Source organism: Hetaerina americana, unplaced genomic scaffold (assembly GCF_022747635.1).
Source record: "Hetaerina americana unplaced genomic scaffold, ioHetAmer1.1.p SCAF_15, whole genome shotgun sequence".
Lineage (NCBI taxonomy): Eukaryota > Metazoa > Arthropoda > Insecta > Odonata > Calopterygidae > Hetaerina > Hetaerina americana.
This window is the reverse complement of record NW_027286625.1, coordinates 3,853,228-3,878,324: the sequence shown is the minus strand read 5'-3', so window position 1 is coordinate 3,878,324 and position 25,097 is coordinate 3,853,228. Positions and strand designations below refer to the sequence as shown.

Below are 25,097 nucleotides of genomic sequence, written 5' to 3'. Positions count from 1 at the left end.
AAGAAGGCCCCTGAGAGGGCCGAAAGCTCGAACAATTTACCGTGTAAGTGTTCTTTTATATGTGTCTATTCTTTTCTATTTGTGTTATGTTGTGTCAGCCAATTATTGTGCCGCTCGTATGAGTTTTTCCGTACAATCGTTATATATATATATATATATAGCTAGAAGGAATGAGTTCCTTCTTTCCCCAGAGGAATGTGGTTCAGCCACTGAAAATTTGGAATACGTATGAGTTTCCTTTAATATGTTTTTCTGTATTGGCTGGCGCTATCTCGCTCCTTTATTTGAATTATTATTCACATCCATGAGACTTTCGTAGAAGACACACACACGCACATGAGGTTCATCCCATCGCCATTAAGAGAATTTAGAAACTCTCCCTAAGATTCGCTTTAATCACTGCTTCTACCATGGTATCCGTTGAGGAGAAGTGCTTCATGAATTATTGGCTGCTGCTACGACGTTTTGTATCACAGAAACCGAAAAAGAACCTTGAAATGCTTCTTAGAATTCCTTCTTTCTTGCAACTTGTATTGAATATACGCCCATGTGAATTGGCCGTAACTGTACCGACCAGGCGTCAATGAATCATCGTTGTGAAAAAAATGTATTACCATATGCACATTCCGACAGCAATAAAACCGTTGAATTATTTTCCAAAAACGGCACTGAAGAGTGAAGAAAGAAAACGTGTAGTGCCTCTGGAACACGGAAATCATACCGAGACCGATGATCGATGATCCTCCCGCGGTTGACCGCTTCCCCGGGCTCGCTTCATTCAGAGCACTCCAGCCTTGAGCTTAAATAAAGTAAGAAAAGATGTCGAAGCAAATAAGCACCTCACCACTAGTAACAAACGTATTTATTCGACAATTCATCATCCGTAACATACACTATCGTCTCCCTTCTTAACGAGAAAATATAGGGCAAAACAAAAGGTCACAACCGGTTGAGAGTCCGATTGAACGTCTCATTTCGGGAACAGCTCGTCGTAGGGTAGGGCTTCGAAGACCTTGTTCAAGATCTGTTTGACGAGGGCTTGAACGACCTCCACAACTGCCGGCAGCGTCTCATCCTGCAGGTCCTTGGAGTTCTCGTTGAGGAAGCGGTTGGTTGCCTGAGCTGTTGATATCGCACCCGAGAGGAGAAAAAAACACTCATATTAGAAGTTTGAGTTGAAAGGGATGATACATAAAAAAGCATAATTATTAATAATAACGCTTAAAAATGTCATGCGCATCACGAATGAAATATTTAAAATACTTTGTAAAAATAAATAATACGACTGGCAAGTCATAAACTATCGCGAAAGCCTACACTACTGATTTATCCAAATGTCATACTTGTTATATCATACTTGTTAGTCAATTTAACACATTTGGGGATCGGGATGTTGTAGTGACTATCGTACTGGCTTCCCACCGAGAGGATTCGGGTTCGAATCCTGGAGGTGAAAGATATTTTTCAGTGTTATCCAGATCTCTGAGGTGCTATGTGGAGAGCGCATTGATTGAGCGCGACTTCCGTCGGACGGGACTGTGACTTCCGTGCGTTGAACTGCGGCCCCCTTGGCGCCTTTCGATTATAGTAGGCTAATGCCGACGCCGGGTTTCTTTCCAGCCTTCCTTTCCCAGCCATCCCTAATGGGTCACATGACTTTAACGTCAGTCATCTCCCTTAAAACAGCTGCTACTACTCTCTTTTTTATTTATTTATATATTTTGCATTCGTCCGAAAACACCACTTCGACCTTTACATCGAACTTTGAAGTTCGATATAACATTTTGACAATTACATACACCCAAGCCCTAGACGGAGGAAAAACCACCTAGGTAAGAATCGAACCCGGGACCTCTGGGTTGGCAGACGAGGACGTTACTCCGCCGCCATCCGGGGCCGGCTGACATCATTATTTAAATATTTGTTTTTAATTAATGGAAAAACCATGATCAAAATGAATGTGCTTCCCACACGTTTAGTTTTTTTATATTCACCAATTTGAAAGACTTTTCCCGGAGCATTCACCACATTCATTATATATATATATATATATATATATATATATATATATATATATATATATATATATACATGTATATGAATGTATATATATATATATATTTTAATTTAGCACTAGTGGAAAAAGGGAAAAACACAGAAACACACAAAAAAGAAACGAAACTCACTAGTGTCTTCTGTTTTGTGTATTTCTGTGTTTTTCTCTTTGTCCATCAGCACTAATTACATTTGCTTGATTATTCAAATCCGCGAGACTTTCTCATAAGTGTTATCTATCTATATATAAATATATATATTTATGTTTATATATATATATATAAATATTATTATAAGGTAATCTCCCGGTTAAGGTAGAGTTTTGGATGGACACAACTACCTAATCAATATTTGTGACTCCAAACAAAAAATGAACGCCACATTCTACTCTACCACAAGTCCCTCTTCATCTCTGAGTACTTCCTTCCTCTCTTCATCCCGTCCAACATCCCAATCCTGCTCCTACCCTTTCCTCGTTTTCCTAACATTCTCCCCTAAATTACAGTCTTCAACGTCCCACTGCCGATCAATACGCCCTTCATCCATTTTTCCTGCCGCCATGGGATTTCTCCCAACAAACCCCTCTCTTCGCCCACCATACCAAGTACTTCCTTATTTGTTTTCTTCTCGGCCCAATTCACCTTAATTCTTCTTCACCCACACATTTCAAAAGCCCGCAATCTAAGTTTATCCTCCTGCCTCAATGACCACGTTTCCGCGCCTTACATAGCTACGCTCCATATCAAAGTTTATACGAGTCTTTTCTTAATATCCTTACTCAACGTCTCTGTCATCAACTCCCTCCTCCTTGTGAAAGCCTCTTTGCCTAACGCAATTCTTCTCCTTACGTCCCTACTACTTTGACCGTGTTGGTCCAAAACACTTCCGAGATACGTAAACTGTTCTACCTGCTCTAGTTTTTGCCCTCCTATTTTAATGTTTAGCTTAGCCTTTTTCTTTCTAGACAATCGCATAACCTTTGTTTTATTAATGTTGATTCTCATCCCATACCTGTCGCACTGAATTTCCAATTCACTCAGCAATGCTTGCAGCCCCTTGGCTGACTGACAAACTAAAGCTTGGTCATCAGCAAACCTAACTGATTTTACGAATTCCCCGCCCACTTTCATTCCTACCTCGAGTTCTTACCATGCCTCTTTAATCATTTCCTCTGCATACAGGTTGAACAGCAAAGGTGATAATGGGCAACCCTGCCTTACACCTCTTCCTAACACTGCCCAACCGGACTCCCCGTTCCCCACTCGTACCTGAGCAGTCTGAGACATGCACAGGTTGCGGATTAGCCTCCTTTCCCTCCAATCTATTCCTATTTTCTGCAGAATACTCATTAGTTTTTCCCAATTCACTCTATCAAACGCTTTTTCGAAATCTACGAAACAGGCAAATACCTCCTGGTTGTGTTCTATATTCCTCTCGATTAATAATCTCATTATTGCAATGGCATCACGCGTACCTCTCCCTTTCCTAAACCCAAACTGATCATCCCCTAAGTAATCATTTGCCCTACTCTCCATTCTTTTGTTTATGATCCTGAGAACAACTTTAGCTGCGTGGGATATCAAACTTATCGTCCTGTAGTCCTCACATGATGTAGCCGTTACCTTTTTCGGAAAAGGAACTAAAACTGATCTCACAAAGTATTCCGGCCAGATTCCTTCCTCATAAATACTACGAATCAGCCCATATAGCCTCTTCCTCCCACATTTTCCTAAGCATTTTAAAAGTTCCGCGGGAATGTTATCCAACCCCACGGCCTTATTTAGTTTCATCTCCCTTAATGCCCTTTCCATCTCATTGTCTAGTATGCCTGGACCTAAGCTATCTTCCTCTACGTCATGTTCCTTTTCAATGTCTAACTTTGTTGGTCTAAGCTCTTTACTATACAGTTCTTCTATATATATTCATTCCATCTCTCTTAAATCTTTCCTGCATCAACTATTATCTTACCCGCCTTATCTCTAACTGCTATCATAGATCTCCCTTTCTCACTTCCTGATAACGATTTAACTTTGCTGTACAGCGCACCGATTTCACCCTTCCTATGCAAACTTTCCATATCCTCACACTGCGTCTTCCACCATGCTTCTTTTGCTTTATTTGTTGCCCGCCTCAATTTATTGTTCAATTCTTTGTACTTCATTTTGCCTAATTCTGTATTTATATTCTTCCATTTTCGCCGCTCATCCATCTTTGTTATCATCTCATCCGTGATCCATGGTTTCCTAGTCCTTTTAGCGTTAACGGTTCCAATAGTGTCTTTTGCGGCTTTCGATATTCCTTCCTTGATACATTCCCATTCTTCTTCGATAGTACTCAGCTCTTTACCATCCTCCAAGATTTTCTCTACAGCCTGATGATCCTCCTTCCTTGTCAATCCATTTAATGCTTTTATATTTTCATTTTCTATTCTTCATCAGTATCCGCTCCCGGGAAGCTGTGCGAATTCATCACACTGTTCCTAAACCTGCATCTAACCAGAATAATCTAGCTGATACCTTTCTGAGTCACCTGGCATTTTCCATGTATACCTGCGTCTTTTGTGGTGTCTAAACCAAGTGTTGGTGATGACTAACCCCTGTATCCTGCAGACCTCAACTGCTTTCTCCCCGCGGTAATTCCTCGTGCCTAAACCGTAGTCCCCGACCTCGTCACCATCTCTTCCTTCGCCTATCGTCGCATTCCAATCCCCCATCACTATCAAATGTTTCCCTGCAGGAACACACGCGATTATGTCCTCTAACTGATCGTATATCCTATCGACCTCTTCTTCTTTATGGTTGCTCGGTGGCATATATACCTGAATAATAACCAAGTTCGTCGGTTCTGCTATTATCTCTACTAGTAATATTCTATCCGTTGCTTGTTCTATATTGGCAACGCTTCTTCCTGCCTCTTCATTTAATATTATGGCAACCCCTCGTTGGCTCTCGTCCCTGTCGCTGTATTTTATTTTTTTAATAATAATCACTCCAGTAATCCCTGCTATCCTTCCATCTCACCTCGCATTGACCTAAAACATCTATATTCCCCCTTTCCATCTCTCGCTTAACGTTCTCCAATTTTCCTGTCCGCAACATTGTCCTAAAATTCCAAGTTCCTAGTATAACTAAATTGCTCTTCTTCTACGTCTCCCGTCCTGCTGCTGTGGGTTTTCCCCTTCAAGGGCTTCGTGGGATGACGACCGCGGAAGCCTTGCCTCACCCGCTGCCGGGCACAACACACGGCCGATTGGGTCGAGCGCCTTAGTTGCCAGGACTCTAAATCTCTCTAGTGTCCATCATTATCAATCTTGGGAATGATAATTGAGGTGGTTTCCCGTTGCCTTCCTCAATAGTGTTTTTAACGTGACACCATCACTTACTGGCCGCCCCACTGGGGTCAGACGCCATTGCAGCCGCCTCACTGAGGAACAGACGCTGCGTGGACTACCTTTCGTCTGGCTCCAAACCTTCGACCTTTCTGGCATGGGTGACCCTACCAGGAACAATTATTATTACTCCCGCCAGCACAGCTCTAGGGGTCATCGGAACGCACCAGCCCTTCCACCACGTCAAGGTTTTAGTCCATGGGATGGGGTGTATATACTCGTATATATATATATATATATATATATATATATATATACACATATATTGTAATATGAATTTGATGCTCTCCGGTTTAACTTTGCGAAAATTTATGATCATTGAATGAGTAAACTTTTAAATTTTAACGAAAAACCCGTACATAAATATTGAATTATATTTTAGTCTTTTTAATCCCACCAGCATTTTTCCCATCGTTAAAAGATAATCACAATAGCATTTGTGGCGAATGAATGATACACTTACCTAAAGTACTATCACCATTGAAGAGGTTGTCAAAGTGTCCAACCGATTTCCCGACGTCAAGCTTCACCTTTGCATCATGTACATTCAGGTACTGCTTCCCCTTCCTGTCGACCAGCTCAGCAGATATATCGATGTCGGCAATGACGTTGGCTAAGAGGAAACAGGATCATGAGATCAATCCATTGTTGAAAGGAAATCAAACATAAATGAATTGGAAAAAACTTTTACCATGCCAATTTAAATAGTACAAAAATCATCTCCATTCACGACTCAGTCAGCCCTTGTGGATCAGTAATTTTTGTAAAATTTTAATTTAAAATATAGTTAATGCCTCTAGGATCGTTAGAGTTTAAGAAATTTAAAAACATCTTCTGCGAGTAATTGGAAATATCTGTATTTTAGAGCCATAACTTTTTCTTGGAAGTAAATTTTTATAAGCTTACTTAAATGTATATATAGGTGTCCTAATCCTGCTTAAACTGCTCATACAAAAATGAGCTTTCTCACGAACCTCCAGATCTAAAGAGGACCCTAAGGTCCGCATTTTTTTTCAGCAAAAAATTGGCAACGGGAAGTAGGGGAACTTTGGTTGTAAAAATTCCTGATCTCTCATTAATCAAACGTTAATTTTGCTGCTACTCATTAGAGCCAACTGGAATTAACCAACCATACACTCTTATCTAAAAAAAAGAGTCTTTGGCAAAGATATCACAGATGAAATTTTGAATTAAATGAATGTATAATTTAAGAGGTATGGGGCACTCTAGGAAAATGTGGGGCAAGTTTTGTAAACCTGTCTTGTATCTTATCACTTGGCGTTATACTTATGCACTCACTGAAATTTCCCTTGTACAAGCCTTTTCCTTTAATTGGCACCAGAAGAAATTTGCCGTCGATCTCGTAGTCAGATTCCACATAAAGGACCGGGAACCTTACCTTCCCCGTGATGAACTTTTTATCATCAATTCCAGCACTGTAAAAAAATAAAAACAAATTCAAATTCAGTTTTACTTAACATTGGTGATAATAAATTTAATTGAGTTTTCCAACACCAGGATTGATAGCAGAGAGGATTGACCTTTCCCTCTTCGAGAAAACAGTTCCACAGTAAAACTGAAAGTAGGGTACAAATATCTAGGGATCTAATTATCCCCAGTTGTTTTCTAAAAACGACAGAACCTATCCAAATGATTAATGCTTGGTGTCTGACATTGCTATAATCACAAAAAAGGAAGAAGACGTAAAAGGATACCAGCCAATACGGAGAGTCTGTTCAAAAAGTATAACCTCAAGATAAACAGGATTAATACTAAGGTAGTTAGTTATCTGCAGTCTAAGTAGGAAATATTAATCATCTCCAAGTAAGAAGAGGGAAATCACACTGGAACATGTTGAAGAGTTTTGCTAAATAGGCAGCAGGTTCACTTGCGATGGGAGAAACAACAGTTCTATAGTAAGTAGAATCGGAATAGCGGAAAAATTATTTGATCATAAGAAGCAACCAATGGCGAAACATAGTTCAAGCATAGGTATAACAAAGCAATTCATGAAAACTCATATATGGAGTCTACTTTCCTCGGATGAGACTCTTGAGACGATATGAGCTGCAGAGAAATGAAAGTTGAAGCCAATGGAAATGTGGTGCCACAGAAAAATGTTGAAAATAAAATGGAATCAGAGTAACCAATGAAGAAGTACTTCGAAGAGTGGGTGAAGAAAGAAAATTATGGAGGACACTTGCAAGAAGAAGAGGGAAAACGATTGGATATGTGCTGAGACATGATAGTTTACTGTAGGCCATAACTTAAGGAAACATTAAAGAGAAGTACAAAGGAAGGCTTAGGATGAGCTTTGAGAAGCAAGTAATGGAAAATGTCGATGGAGTAGGAGCAATGAGGGAATGAAGGGATTGGCAGGAAACAAGAGAGTTCGATTGATAACCCGTGAGGACGTTGAAGAAGGTATTGGTTCAATTTTCACCATTCATGTTTCCTCGTTCCTGCAGGGGAAAGAAAGCGCTATGCTAAATCAAGAAAGAGACACTATAATGGGAGTTACTTGGGCAGCAATCAGACTTATGTAGGACTTACAGAAATGTGGTCAACACGAGGCTTTCCTATCAAAGTCAAGGAAAAAATGACCAAGTAGTCTATCATCAGACTAGAACGATAGAATGAAAGAGGGGCAAATAAACTCTATCATTCATATTAAATGAAAAGTCTTGGTTCTTTTCTACCGTCATTCAATCGTAAAGAAACGGTGTATCCGCAAGCAAAAGTAAAATTAAAATTAAAGTCACATGCTCAAAACTTGCAAGAGAAAGGTCATTTCATCATCTTTCAGTTGATTTATGAACATTTATAAAACATTAATTTAAGTCCAAAAATCGAATTAATTATAGACAGGCGCTGAAACTGATGATAGAAAATGAACGTCTTTTGCACTTTGAGGTATTTTTAGATTAATTTTTTTAACATCAAATATGTTCTTCTCGGACATACCTCCAGCAATATTTTGAGTTGGCATCTATTTATATCTTTTCTGAATAATTAAATCGAAATTTTATCGTTCTTATTCTTATAAAATGAAACCGCTAATGATCTACTTTTTAGGTATAAGCTTTCTTTATTTTAATAATAATGATTAACTGAAGGTGTCGACGTTCACCTCGAGCTCACTCTCGTTAAACGAATGCCATGACGTTCAGCTATTCAAGTCATTGACGTTACCAACAACATGAAATTAACAGACTAATTTTGGGTTTCATTAACAAGGATTCAAATCGATTCATTTCTTTTTCTGATACTTTTTAGCATCTAAGTTTTGACTAAAAATCTAACTATCTGTGACCAAATAGGCAAATTATAAACTAGCCATATACTCATCAGTTTAAGAGGAATTACATAATATGAACGACTGTGTTAACTAGTTAGTAGTAGAATTAGTTATTAATTACGATGAATGACAACCGATAACAATATTGTATATCAAAGAAATACTTAAGGAACAGGATCTGTAAGTGATGTCTATTATCACGATTTTTTATTTCCACACCTCATTATGCTGATCAAAAATATATCACCTCCTAACACTCCCTCAATTGGCGGCATGCGACGTAATAATCAGACGTGAGACAAGTGACTAGAGAATTGTAGACAATGTCATGTGTCCACATACATTTGATTGCCTTATTAAACTGATCTCTTTATTCACCAAAGTTAATATTTAATTTCAAGCGCGTGTTGGCTTATTTCGCATGGAAAGCAGGGAAAATGCGTTACTTCAAATGTAAACTCATACTTCTTTATCATGTGATGATGTTGCGTCGCAACGAAACGATGATTATTGAAAATTAAATTGAGCAGTTATTTCGCCAAATTTTTTAACTGTTCATCAAGGATAATAAAAAAATCAACAATTATTTTTATTTCTTAATTGATTGTCTACCCCGAAATGTAGGTTTGGATGGTCACAGCTACAATTCTAAGCCTCCTCTAATGAGACACAACCCGACATCCCGCATTACAATAAGTTCTTCAATTTCGCACACCTTCTACTCGTATACGATACCTTTACCCTGCTTCGCATACGTTCTACCCTTAATTCTGTTCAGCGTGCCTATCCTATTCATCCCCCTTCCTTGATTGCCTAAATTTCTCCCCTTTATCACAGTTTTCTACAAGTCATCGCCCATCAAAATGGTCTGCATCCACTTTTCCTGCCTCCTTAGGATTTCTCCCAAAGATCCCCTATCCTCAGCCACCATACCTAGCACTTCCTCGTTTGTTTTCCTTCATTCCTTTCCTTTCCACTTCATCTTTTTCATTCTTCTCCACAGTCACACTATAACCGTATATAAAGAGCCATACATAAAAGCTCATAATTAAACATATTAAAAGCCCATAAGTAAAATCTATTCATGCGTGACTTACTCCAATGCAGAAAATTTATAGTCACTCAGGCCGTGGAGCTTCACGTTGGTCAGGACACACTTGTAGTTAATGGCTTGAGTCCCTTGCTCGAGCACAATTTCTGGGATATTCAATGGGTCCATGGGAGGGATGACCAGCTCAGGGATTCCTTGAAAAGCGAGAAAAAGTATTACTAACCCCAGTAAGAAAACGTCCATTGATTAATTTTAGATGGGTCCCATGAAGTCAGGCAAGGTTGACAGTAGGGATCACAAAATGGAAATAAGGAAATAAATGTCGAACCAATTTTCCTTTGATAAATATCCTGGTATTTACAGACAATGTGTTCACTTCTCGTGCAAAAAAAGAGAGAAAAAAATCTACATAACAATTTTCTAATTAATCTTCATTATAATTAATACGCAATTCCAAAAATGCCTATTTTCGAAAAAAAATATATATATATATTTATTCATTCATTTATTTATTTATTCATTTATAAATATCCATACTAATCGGACTAATCAAAATGTAGCATAAGAAAAAACGAAAAAAATTATGTTTGAAAAATATTTTTAACTAGCTGAATACCCGGCTTTGCAGGGGTTAGGGAGAAACAATAATATAAATATACTACATAAATAAAAATAAAAAATTATAAAGTACAATAATACACTACTTCATACAAATTTAAGAATCTTTTTTATTTAACACCTGTTTATAAACTACAATTTTTGTTTCATATACAGGAGAAAGAATATATAAATTTTTAGGCGAACTTACTCTGGAGCAAGCAACATAAAGTTGCCCGTGGCTAAAACATGGCGATCTTAGATCAACACCACAAAACTTTAAAGACTGTCCCTGTGATTTATTAATGGTAATTGAAAAAGCTAGCCGGACTGGAAACTGTAATCTTTTAAAGTTGAAGGGAAGATCAGTTGGGATTAGAAGTATCCGTGGAATAAAAATTATTTCACCTTTTCCTTTTCCAGTTAAAATGACTGCCTGGATTATATTTTTCATTAATTTTGTCACACACAATCGTGTCCCATTGCAGAGTTTTGGTGGATCTAAATTTCGCAATAAAATGATTGGAGATCCTACTTTAAGTATAAGGCGATGTTGTGGCAATCCAGCTGGATCAAGTGAATTTAGGAATTCCGTTGGATAATTGACGGCTTCGTCAGCTTCCACTACGGTATCAACCGATTTATATTCAATCACGTCTCCTGGCAGCATATTCAATCACGTCTCCTGGCAGCATGGCTAGTATCTCCTTGTTAATTTCATCAACATCATCGTTCTTAGGAGCAAGAATGGCTCTTTCTCGCAACCATTCTAAATTTTTATAATTTTGATTAACGTTAGGATAGACTGCTTGTATCTTATCGCGGACAGTTTTCCCCGATACACATAAATCTGATGACAATTTTATCATACCAGATGCTTCAATAACTAATCTATCTTCTCCAATCTCCAAAATTTATTTGCAAAATTTTGAGCATTCCCATCTCTTAAGAGGATTCGCATGTTTTGTTTAAGGCTAATTTCTTGGACATGATTCCATAGAACAATGTTTTAAACAGGCATAAATTTCATCGGCTGGAGTCGATTTTGGAATGACAGGCAGTGTTTGACGGAAGTCTCCACACAGGAGTACCAGAGCTCATCCCATTAAACTGCTGTTTCCTCTAAGATCTTGAAGTGTTGCGTTGAGGGCCTCAAGAGATTTTTTATGAGCCATCGTACACTCATCCCATACTATCAATTTACATTCTATAAGAACTTGTGCCTGGCCGCTTGTTTTATTTATATGACATGTGGGATTTTCTTGTCGGGAAATATTAAGTGGCAACTTAAGGGCAGAGTGGGCTGTTCTTCCTCCTTCCATTAATGTCGCTGCAATACCTGAAGATGCAACGGCTAGAGCAATTTCTCCATGAACCCTGATTTCAGCGAGAACTAAATTAATTAAAAATGTTTTTCCTGTGCCACTGCAGCATCAAGAAAAATGATACCTCCTTCTTGTTTATCTACTTGATCCATTATTGTTTCGTACGCGAATTTCTGATCTTCATTAAGAAGTGGCTTTTTATCCGCGATATATGCTTCTAAGTCTAAGACATTGTAGCTAGTTTCACGTATATAATCTGGATAAAATACACCCTGTTGATCTTGTACAGGTGCAAAAAGACCGAGTTCCACAAAAGTCTTGTTAACCATGGTGATACACTTTTCCTCCAAAATAATCAAAGTTTTATTAAAAATGTCGGAGTTAAACGTAATATCCAATGTAGGATTTTCACTTCGAACTTGAGCCAGTATATCCTCACTAATTGATTCTTTATATTTTTCCCATATCGTTTTTGGGTTAGATGGATTACAGGAGGTTATTATGATTGCAAACAAAATTCGGATTTGTCCTGGAAGAGAAATCAAACTGGCCTCTCGCAATGAGTCATCCCAGTGTTGATCTCCTTCTAGCAACCCTAAATTCTGGCAAGCTTCTCTGAATGTCTCACATATTTCTCCGTTTACCGTTCTTAACTCTGCAAATGAGCGAGGTCCTCTAATGGTATGTAGAAGCATTCTTAAAAAATAACATTCGGCGTTGTTAGGATGGACTGTGTAGACTCGGCCCAATGCGTCACATGAATAAATATTATTCTCAGGATCAAAGTTGCCCATTTTTCTTCTACAAAAGACTTTCCTTTATGTATTACACGTATAATATCTCGGCAATTCTGAATACAATAGTGTTCTTGCAAAAGTATCCTGCTGGCATAGTTGGAAAAATGCTGTTTCTATGACAGCAAAAAAGTAAACAAATTACATACATACAAACAAACACTCTCCTTTATATATATAGATATGAATCGGAAAAGCAGACGCTGGTGAGCATATTGGAAAACTGTCTTCGGAAGAAGCAGAAAAGAGTTAGATGAAGCGAAATGAAAAGAGATAGGAGATGATGGAATATGCTGCGGCAGTCATGTTTGGCTGGGAATATATTTAAAAGTAGTGATTCTCCGAAGAAGTGCAAAAAGAGCAGTGTGTAAGGAAAGTAGAAGAGGATAGAAGAAGAGGAAATTAGGTCTTAAGCCGCATAATTTATTTTTTGTATCAATTTCAAACGGCAGCTAATAGGCAAATGCGTTATAATACGAGTACTTAGCAAAGACATTAAAGGATTAAGCACTTATTTCCAATCACCTCGCCGGTTTATAAGGAAAAAAAGAACCTTGGAAAAAAGGTCAAGGTCTACAGTGATAATCTGCCGTATTCATGCATTACAAAACAGATCATTAAGCATTCATCGGCTACTAATTTCATTAATTCCCTTTTATTTTCCATATTTCAAGATTTTGGATCGCTGAGATGACGCATATTAAGAAATGGAAAGGAACATTTTCAATTCAAATCCATAAGAAGAGAAATAAGGAATCACACGTGATCACACTTACCATTTGCAATATGAGGCTGGACATCAACAGTGTTTTTCAAAGCACACTTGAGGAAATCATCCTTGTTGGTCCGTTTGCAAATAGTTATGTAACTCGCTGTAAGTAAGAAAATACAATAATTAGTACTTTCATGTACACTAACACTGGAATGGCACACGCATATGTTCAAAGAAATTTTTTTATAGTTTAAAATAAAATCAGGATATTTAAAAAGAATTAGAAATAAATCGTATTGATCCGATGAACCGATTCGGGATCTCCTGAAGGACAATGACGAAACCCTATCAACGCTTGCTTTGCTTAAAATCCGTACTATTCATAAAGGAGCAGTTTGATAACGGATCACAAGACTGCCTGCTTTTCAATAGACAATTGTTTATTTAAATACAAATACAAGAACCTGATGAGATCCTAAAGATCCCTTGGACACACCACTGAAAATCATGCTTAATAATCTAATGAAAAATATAGGCCAGTGTGTGCGCAAAGGAATGAATTACTGCAATTTGAAAACTTACGACTAATTGTAAGCAAGATCGATGTGCAGAGACATCCTTGAACGGAGGGATGATATTTAATAATAATAGCAATAATATGAACGTTTAATTTAAATTATTTTTTTAAATGATCAATACTTCATTTAAGGGTTAATCATTATTAACTTCTTTGTTTCAGAGTTAAGAAAAATGTCACCGAGTCCGGCCTGTTGCGAATGTTGGGATGACCTCGAGGTAAAGAGGTTAGTTGGGAAACAAGTGAGTTCATTGGGTGGAGAAACGGGCACGCACGCAAAACATACTACGGTGTTAAAGATGTTGCAGGCATTTATAACCTTGGATACGCTAAAATCCAACGATGAAAGTACTGTGACTCGACGGATGTTTCCGCTGATTGAGGACGACGCAAGACAGCAACCCTCTTTTGAACGAATTTTACGACTGCATGTAATATTGGAACCTGAAAGGCCTACAGGAGGTCATCACATTGTTATCCCGAGTTGAGGGGCATGAACACTTTCTTCCTTTTACATTTACTTTAAAGAGAGGTACAGTGAAACTCTTGCGCGAAATATTCCGAACTACGCTAATCGTACACAAAAACTAAGAGCTCCGGACAGACGACACCCGTGTGAGATTGCACTTGTGACGGCTAAATGACGGTTCATATACATATTGAACGGGCCTAGATATTTTAGATGTGAAATGAAATAGTCTTGAGAGCCCCATTACTCTCAGCGATATGGACTTTAATGCAGGTGTGATAAATAAAGAAGGGTTAGAATGATGGTGACTGCAGTACGACAAAAGGACTTGGCTATGATGGGTAATTAACCCAATGATATATTTAAGTGCAAATATATGCGTCATGGGGAGAAATATATGCAAATAGGGAGAAATCGAAAGTGGTAAAAAGGAGCGGAAAGGAAAGACTGAAGGTATTTGAAGAGGAAATTGTGAACCCCGGATAGTCGTAACTTTTACTAATTTTTGTATTGTTGCTGTTATTATTAGGAGAAGTAACCGACTGCCGAAGTTATGGGTGCCATCAGAGATAGGTGGGTAATTTGGTAGAGGTAGTATTTCCAGTGTATGGGATGAGGGTGGAGAGAAACCCGGTGCGGGCAAGAATGTTCACTTAACAAAAACAACAAAGAGGTCATTCAACGGACTGCGTTCTGCCCTTTAAGTGCTTTCAAAGAGGCATCCCAAATGGGAACAATCATACCTCTAAAAATCCAGCTACCACCAAGATTTGAACAGGTATGCAAGGTATGCAAGATTCCCACCCCTCGGGGTGGGAATCTTGCATACCTGCCACCGCACCAACCCAATCCACTTTTTTATTACTTAACTTAAAATACCAGTATATATAGGAACCTAGTTTTAGGTCAACCATTTTAAATAGACAATATTAAATACCATATTAGTGGTAATTTAAGGGCCTTAAGGATTACATTAGACACTTGCGCGTTCGTTACGTATAGTTTTGACTCCATTACATCCGCGCTAAATTTTACAACTCAAAATTTCAACTCAAATATTTACTTTCCAAAGAGATTGTATACGATAAATCAAATCCGGTGTTTGATAAATAATAAAATAAAATATAATTCTTGTGACGCTAAATATATTATATCACCTTTTATTGGGCATCTGGACGCAAATAAAATTTGAAAGTCAAACAAATATCCAAGGTTTTTGTTAGACCAAATTCTAGTTCATCTCAGGAAGGCATTAATTTTCCCTACGCTCAAGAAAAAGACGGAAGAAAAGTACAAAATTTTAAATACATTAAGTCTTTCAAAGGTAGTACAAAATGTACAGTAGGGCTGCTTTTATTTAGTACTCCAATGCATAGAACACTAGACAACAGATTCGTAGGAAGGAGACCAATACGTAGACGACTGGCGGTGCCTCAGGCTTCATTAACGCCCTCAAACATCGTTCAATCAATAACCCATATCATCTCCCACTAATCAGTTCACCTCACACGCCCCTTCTTACCCCACTGATCTCCCACTTGGCTTCAGATAAGGCATCTGTACTGTTCTCTTCCAGAGTAAAGCGTTCTCACAAAATTCTTCCTGTTGATCATTACTTATGTCGACCACCTATGTTGGAAATAATTGAAGATCTAATGAAAAGACTTATATGATCATAAAAGCAAGGTCGTCGAAGCAAGATGGTAGGCGTTAATTGAATACTTTTGAGATGCAGGCGTGGGGAAAAATTTAGAAAATAAAATGGACAGAAAGTGAAACAAGCGAAGAATTACTTGGCACGGAGTAATGGGAGAGAGGATAGCTGGGAGAAAGACCAAGGAGGGGAGAAAAGTGAATGCTGGGCATTTTGATTGGCAATGGAATACTGAAGACCGTGTTGAAGAGAGAATTTTCGGAAAGCGATGTACTGGGAGGAAGAGAATAAATGCTGCTTGGAATTAAGGGATGCAAGAAGTGCGCGGATTTGAAGAAAGGGTTTATTTTAGTGCAGGGTGTCACGCAGTATCTTAATGGGTGAGATTTTGACATGCAGTGGCGGTTAGCCAGGGTGCCCATTCAAAATCCATTTCAACCGGTGGACTACCAGAAGTAATAGGCATTTGTATCAAAATAAAACCATAAACACAGTAATCAACCCGAAGGTCGGTTTAGTAGGTGATGGTAGAGATCACCCAGTACTAAGCCCTATACGGCGTGTGAAAATTCACACATCAGGGTAGGGGAGCCAGTTCCTTTCCCTGTGCCGGTTATGGTTTCCCAGGAAGACCTGGTACCCGAAAAAATCACTTCAGCTTGTGTGGAGCTGCAGGTGCCCAGAGTGCCTTGCCCGGGAATCGAACCCGGGACCCTCCGGTCAGCAGTCCAACGCTCTACCCACTGGACTACCGCGACCCATTTGTATCAAAATATGGATACTAAAAATTCAGTCTTTCTCTTGGCTGGGATGTTACATCCTCATTGAATAAAACCTTTTCACTGCATTCCTGCTTCCTCCATCATTTGCAAGTATGGAGGAAAAGTGTAAGAATGTCGTGACAAAAACTATTTCGGCTTCGGGAAAAGCATAGAGAAGAGAGACTGTGATAACTTAGAGCTCTACTTATAATACAGGTAGATAAAAATTGAGAGATATCTTCAGTTGCATTTTTTCTCATTTGGAGAACATTTTCGTTAATACTGACTAACAGAGATTGCTGGATACCTTAGAGGCAGGACGGCGTCCAAAGATGAGAAAATAATATAAAGAAGGAAATATTGATAACTCGAGGACTTGCTCATTCGGCCATGACCTTCAGTATTAACACCGACAAAGAATTAAATGTTACCAAAGAAAAAGCTAGTTAGGAATCTTTTCACGCCTAGAAACAGCATACTAGGCTGATGTCAATGCAATTTTAAGAGAGAAGAAAGAGGAACTGATTAGAATGTTGACTCCAATGAATAAAGGAATGAAAACAGCATGAAGTAAAAGGAGGCTAAAACAAAAACATTCTTTGCGGAAGAAGGCAACATCATCATGAGACAAGGTAAGCAAAAACTGGAATTGATGGAAGAGCTTTGTTACTCTGGAAGGAGGGTCACCAGATACGGAAGAAGCTATGGGTACGGGTAGTGAGTAAAATAGGTCAAGACAAGAAGGCATTCTTCGAAAAAAATTCTACCTGTCGCCAGCATTTTAAGCTTGGAAGCGATGAAGTACTTTATTTAAATCTACCAATGCGCAAATTTAAACAGATATTTAAACAGGTGTTTCACAGGTATTTTAATATGATTAGGTTAAAAACTATAGGTTCTAATCTCGATGCAGTATTTGAGAACAATTTTCCACTGCGAAATTTCTTATATTTGCGCACGCATAAGTAGGTGACTCCATGAAAGTCATCGCTGCAGCATTTCCTGCCTTTTCTATGAATATATCAAAGTGTATGTGTGGAGCACACTTTAAATAGCACTTGGATATCATCATAAAAGGAGGTATTAAAGAAGGCTGAAGTAACGGGAATCCGGTGTTTCATAATTTTACTGGGTCCACTATAAAATCAATGCACATTATGGGGGAAAAATAGATATTTTGATCGTACTTGTAAAAAATTCTTAAAATTCTTCAACCTGCTATCCCCCTTCATCAATACACTTGCGGAGATGTGTCTACCACACCTGGTAGGCACCCTGATACTCTTCGACAGGACTGTCTCTCAGGAATGAGGTAGCATGCCTATGGATGTTTCCCACGGCCTCCTAATGCTTTCCTTTCGGCTCTCTTCAGTCGGGGAAACAAAAAAATTCGCACGGAGCCAAGTTGAACTGTAAGGCGCTGGGGGTGCTCCGGGCGAGAAAGTCGGGAACGATGAAGGAAGTGTGGCTGGGGGCATTGACATAGTGGAGCTTGACCGTGTCTTTCATGTCGGCCCTCACGCACGCAACTCGGCACGGCGTTTCAATCTCTTAATAACCTCTAGGTAAAAGGCTAAGTTGACAGTTTCTAGCTGCAGTACAAGCTGAAAATGGACCGCGGATGTCAAAGAAGAGAATGAGCATAGTTTTGATGCGAAACTTGCTCATTCGCTCTTTCTTGGAGAGCTGCACCATTCCAATCTTTGGATTGAAAACAATAAGTTGGATGGCCACTGTTCCAGATCAAATGCGGTATTCCGGATAACGGAATTTTGAATCTTGAATAGATAATTATTATAAAAACTAAAGGGGAACAGAACCCGATAGCTAAATTTAATTACTCAAATGCACAACATGTGCAAAGCTTTGCAAAAATATATGGATGGAAGGTATGCATATGAATAATTCTAATAGGTGAAATACATACTATGGCAATCGAGACTACACTAAATATTTTTTTTCATTTCAGCCTGATGGGTAAGGTAATACAAATATGGAGATGATTAATTTTTAAATTAAATTTTTGAGCTTAAAAAATGCATCCTCAATCCCATAAAAACTATCTCCTCATCCTTTTTCACCAACGACAAATTCAGAAATTTAAAAACGTTAACTCTTAATTGAATTCTTAATTTAAAGTCAATCAATGACGTAACAAATGCAAGTCCATAACCAATGAGAGCGATTTGAAAAGTAGGCTACGGTACCAGGCAAATCAGTGACTATTTAAATATTTGTGATATGTTATACGATCTAGAATTTCTAAAAGAAATAAACTAATAATTAATAAAATTTATTTCCACCTACATTTCTCTCAGCTGTAGTTTCCATTTATGCCATGGAAAATGACCTCTTGTACATCTTCCACGGTCAATTATAGTCACTATTTACCGTGACCTCTTTTCTCAAGGCAACGCGGAATGCTCACAGTAAAATAACTTGCTTGAAATATTCGCCAATTTTGTATTAAACTTCCGTTTTGCTCTCCTGCATGTAAGTTCGTGTTTCGAGAGGTTTCAAGACATTGGCGAGGGAAAATTCGCCTTACTTCTTTAATTCAGACATATTACGTAATATGTTAATGGATCCAATTGAAGAAATAAGTTTCAAGATCCAGCAATATTGCTGTCTTCGACTGCAGAGTCAATCTATACGACAACAGGGAACGGAAGCTATTAAGCTTCGCTCGCATACAAAAGTGGTAGACGTCGTCATTACTGTCTATTTTTCATTTCCATTCCAATGTAATCCTGTACCTCTAGGATAAAACGCGTAATAACTCAGTCATAGTTTATGTGAGATTCAAAGATCCTTGGCCTCTTTCTGGGAACGTTAGTCAAGTCTTTCGTCTGTAGAGTTGTAGAACGCACTGTAAATTAAACATTTTACAAAATAATCTTAACGCATGGGATGCACAAGGAAAACACCTAAACAAAGCTTAGTCGGCAGCCTTTGTCACTAAATTGTTGCACGATAATGTCGTGCAATAAAATACAAAACGTATTTTAGTAAAAAAAACAGGTAATTAACAATGGTAATTGAAATGACTTTTTTAATGTATCAAATTAATTTTCTCTTCCTCAACCACAAAAATATATATTGTCCTAATCAGCAGTCCCTGCAAAAAGACGCTTCGTGATATGTTTCTGAGGGCTTATCCTCGGAACTCCCGTGATTCGGAATTTGTTGTCTAGTTTATATAAAATATACGAATGCCAATAGACTATCCCTCCACATATGAATGCATGCAAAATATGTATATATATATATATATATATATATATATATATACATATATATATAATACATATACAAATATATATATATATATGCTTTATTTATATAATTATAATTAGGTAATTTACCGGCTGAGAAAGGTTTTGGATGGACACAACTGACAAATATATATTTTGTTTCTTATAAAAAAACGCAACCTACTGTAAAAAAAAACGCAACTCTACCGTACAACAGGCCCTTCTTCATCTCTGTATACCTCCGTCCCGTCGAACGTCCCTACGAATTCTATTCCTGCCTCTTCCTCGTTTGCCTAACATTCTCCCTTCTACAACAATCTTCATCATCCCACTGGCGATCAATATGCTTTTCATTTATTTTTCCTTCTTTCTTATGATTTCTCTCTCGCATCTCCTTTCCTCCCCCGTCATACCTGGCACTTCCTCATTTGTTTCCGTTTCTGTTCACTTCACCTTCTCCATCCTTCTCCAAACTCACATTTCAAAAGACTCCAATCTACATCTATCATTCTCCCTCAGTGACCATGTTTCCGCGCCATGGATTTGAAAAAGTAACTGAAAAAAGGAAAAGGAAACATTATGAAAATTAGCAATGGAAAAGTTTACTCGGATGGATGCTCACCGAAAAGAACGCATCTGGTAGTCGCATCCTGCCATAATAGCACTGTATCGACGCATTATAATAAGAATATCATTATAATCTTTGTTACGGATACTAATGATTGAAGAGCAGCGATGAAGAACTCACCAATAACTTTCGATTATTCACCTTAAAACAATGACGATAATCAATTTGATCAATTTTAGATAATGACTTGATTTATATATTATTGAATGATATATTATTCCGTAAAGGCAACCGTTATATTATAGTTTAATTCAAACGTAAATAAAGTTATGAACGGGTTTACTCTAATGGATCTTACACAAAAATTCGTCACACACGATATCACCCGAATTTCCCGTATCAAAAAAGGCTAATTCCTTAACAACTGGTCGGGATAGCTAAAGTCCACGGGAGCAGTGACATCACACGAACGGCAAAATCATTGGAAAGCAAATCTGATCATTGGATAAATTTTTAATTCGAAAAAACTATAACGTGTTTTGAGCACGCAATGTATTTTACTAATTCAAATTTCTTTGATACTGACTGGCAAATAAAATGCTTAAATGACCGTTTGTTTTTGAGTAAACATTCGAGTTATTCACCTGTTTACAAAATAGCGGTAGCTCTAACGTCATCTGGTTATTAAAGGTGCTTCTCGAGTGGAGCTGTCATTCTGCCAACTTCTTAAAAGCATGCAACTCCTCAATGCATTCTTTCATAAGCACGTGTTTTTTCCAGAAAACCTACCACTTGGAAAAGTTATAGCATTTGAGGAGGAAAACTTGGTGTAACTTTCGCCACTGGTTAAGCGCGAGAAAAGAAACAAAGAAAGAGAAAACTTTTGGTAATGGAGAACTATTCTGTGAGTTGGTAAAAACAAAATATGGAAGAAATCAGTTTCGGTCACTTGATGAATTACTTTAAAAAGCTGTCTCGCCGATGAAATGAAATCCATTTTCCTATTCCTTCGCGCTCTTAATGTGTCTCAGCACAATGGATTACGCACAATCTAGGTTTTAAGAGGATATTAACAAAATATATGTATAGCAATGCCACAGAATATCCTCCCTTTTTTTATTTCCATTTCGTAAAGATCTCGCATCAACTTGAACAATTATCATCTTAAAATGCAATCAAATGGATATGATCTCCTTCAGACTTGATTTTAGTGAAATCAATGAATATTCCTATTATTTTATTAGTAATTTGACACGGAATAAAAATCAATGACGCTTCGGCTCTACCATTCATTTGAAATACTGTGGAAAAAATACTAATTATAAAATACGAAAACAATTCAATAGACGGAAGCCGAGAACTTTAGATTAAAGCATGACCTAGGATTTCCATGCGTGGTTATCAGCTCATGCAATCTCCTCACAGAATTTTAGTAGACTGTATAAATATTCAAGTCGCTTACTTGCATATTTATGTATCTATTATATCAGTGAACGCCGGGGCTAGCGCCAACAAGACCACACATTTCACGACGTAATATATATTGCCTTCCCCCGTTTCAGCTGGCAAGTTAAAGCCAATTTAGTCTGAAAAAAACAACTGAAGAAACGGACGGGAAGGACAACTGAGATGAAAGTACGAAAGATTCTAGATGTCACGCAGATAATGAGAGACTTAAAAGCAACGAGTTGTCGAGGTAATAAAGAGAATAGGTGAATGGTGAGGAGTGGCAAACATATCTTGGAACCGATCACCACCGATTCAATAGCTATATCTATCCGTAAGCAATCCTGGCCTCGCACTTTCTCTACATGTTCCCGCTGCCGGAGATATGGATCCGTCAAGTCGTCGGGTTCGATTCGGGACTTCTTCCCGAATCCCCACTTCTCCTCACGAGACGGGTGGCGTCTGCCTCCTCGTGCCGAATGTCCGAATACTCACGCAGGGTTCTCGCGCCGACCGCGGCAAGGATGGCGGCCGAGACGAGCAGGAACAGGACACCACCAATCTTGCCCATGTCCGCGACGAAGAGGAACCGAAACCTATCCTTGGTTCTTGAGGCGAAGCGAAAACTCCCTTCCCCGGGAGAAAACAAATAATTCGCAGGAGGGATGTGGACGAGAACACCTGCTTCCCGGAATCTCTTGAGAAGTGCAGAGAGGGAGCCCGGCAGTGGAGAACACCGCTCGACTCTATATAAAGGGATCGGTGGTCGCGATGGAGTGAGGATCGGAGAGATGACGACAGACGGGGGGGGGGCAGGGAGGGAGTCAAACGGGGAGGAAGGGAATGGGGGGTGACATGAGAGTGCAGGTAGGGAAAGGATGGAAATTGCAGAGATGGTAATTGCTTCGTAGTGTGGGATAGGTGGGTGAGGTGGGGAAATAGAGAAGGAACTATTGCTACTTGAAGCTCAAGGTGAAGGATTCCGCCCAGCCGACGACAGCAAAAAGTAGAGGGGGGTGGAGGTCAGGGGAGATATGAAGCGGGGGGGATGAGAGAAGCAGCAGGTTTGAAGAGGATACTTTGAAAGTACTTGGGGCAGACATAGGATACGAAGGTTATGAAGGAATCGGCGAGAGAAGCGATTTCCTTGCGCTATTCTTGTATTCTGAGATAATACCTTCTACACGTATAAATTGCACGGGAAAATTTTGAGGAACATTATTAAACACAAGTTATACAACTACCGTTTTAGTCTTAACTACTGCTCAGCAGCTATGCCAAATCAACTGACTAGAGGATGACGGTTTCAAATACGGGCGATGCCTCTGTGCATAAGATTCAACTGAAATCCAGGCGGGTTTGTTTTTTCTTACACCAGAACTCCGCGGGTAAATACCAGAGTGGCAGAGGGAAATGCATTTACCCCTTTAACCTGAATGAGTGAACGTCAAATGCCGCTGGGATTGTTGTAAGGTGAGCTCTATTGTCACCCATCAAACCAACTTTTGGGTTGAAAATGGCAACAGAATATTTTCTTGTTCCCTGGTTTGAACTCAACTCTCCATGGGGAATAAAAAATCCATAGCTAATTCCGCATTCACCAATCAGATACGAGTTTCCTTTAAGTAGATATTCGGCGATCGGTAGAACGATAACTTTGACCAAACTGAAGGCAACAAAAACGTGACCTTGTCTTCGATTAATCGCGTATAGAGTTAGAACTTTTGAATTCCCGATCGTTTTATTTCACCCAGTAAGTACAGGAGTCTTTTACATAATTCCTGGGGGGTTTCGACGTGGAAATATTGGCAGGTTACTTTCAATTTAACCGTTTTGTGGATATCCACAATCATGTTTGAGTGTAGCACGGTAAAAGGGATGTTCGCCGAGGGATAGATTCTATCGAGCAGTGGAGACATTATACCTCATATCCCCTTCGTTACATGTAGGGTTCGAATTTTGTGAATATCTCCCGATTATTCCGATTGTATGGACTCATTTCTCTATGGGACAAGTCGATTTTCAAGTTCTCTGAAAAAAGTCTTGAATGTCATATGCAACTTTCAAATCCGCATTCTGTGCACATTAGGACAGTAACAGTGATGCATTATTAGTTGCCATCAGCAGACTCCTTGGAGAAAATTACAAGGTCACATTAACTGACCTGTAGCTTTGATAAACGGACTTCAGATCTATCACTGCACTGCCTATTCAAATGTGGAAAGTTTATAATCAAGCGAATTTAGTAACTTTTCCCTTACAGATTTTTTAGATTAAAAAACACCAACTAAAAAATGTTCTTGTTGTGCCTATTTAGTGTAACTTTTATGAGTGCTCATGTTTACGGTTCTAAAATTAATGCTGTTTCTGAAGATAGATAAAATAATGCACTAAGATCATACACGAAAGAAATTGAACGAGCAAAACAGTTTAATTTTAATTGATCACAAAGCTAAACGAATACCTCATACTTTGAAATTCTTAATTCGAGAAACTTTATAACAGGTGTTAACCAGAATGTACGGTAAAATATTAAAATTCAATTAATAACCTTTGAATATAGCCTTTCGTATCAATAAATCTATCTACGTTCCCTGATGGAAATGTCGCTTAACCAAAAGTCATTTCATCTACGTCATATTTAAGAAAACCAACAGCAATAAGATCGCAAATAAAGCCATGAAACCATAGCCCTAGTATGTAGATACTATATTGATATGAGATAATAGAGATGATGTCTTCACCTCTCTTCCCTTACATACCTTAAAGATGCTCTGGCTAATTATTCATTTTAGATAACTCAAGAATCTTGATTCTTAGTAGAGCGGATGATACAAGCCATTTTCATCGACACGCTATCAACCGTTGCCATTCTTACTCCAGTGGTTTCTCCGTCCTACGATCAATGCAAGCGCATCCTTAAGCCATAAATCGGAAGCATATTCGATGCGGAAAGCGCTCATTGGTAAACCGATCGGAGTATCTTATGCGTTTACGCAGCACCGCGAAAAATCCTTGACTTTTTCTCGGTTAGACATCTAAACTATGACAGATGAGCGAAGTTGCTACTCATTAATTCTTAAATTTGTGAAACAGTACCTCCTGTTCTGGCCATTCAAAAGTAAAAAATCTCATAATAAATTCATTC

The 25,097-nt window shown here is 38.5% G+C and overlaps 1 protein-coding gene across 1 annotated transcript; it reads right to left on the bottom strand.

The window, feature by feature from the left end:
• Window positions 1–847: 847 nt before the first annotated feature.
• Window positions 848–22,687, bottom strand: LOC139686756 (protein takeout-like). The gene is made up of 6 exons (XM_071583790.1): window positions 22,445–22,687; window positions 13,285–13,380; window positions 9,839–9,986; window positions 6,743–6,879; window positions 5,907–6,056; window positions 848–1,122 (listed from the first exon to the last, which is right to left on the bottom strand). The coding sequence occupies exons 1-6, from the start codon at window positions 22,518–22,520 to the stop codon at window positions 971–973; spliced, it is 759 nt and encodes a 252-aa protein (XP_071439891.1). The 5' UTR covers window positions 22,521–22,687; the 3' UTR covers window positions 848–970.
• Window positions 22,688–25,097: the final 2,410 nt, after the last annotated feature.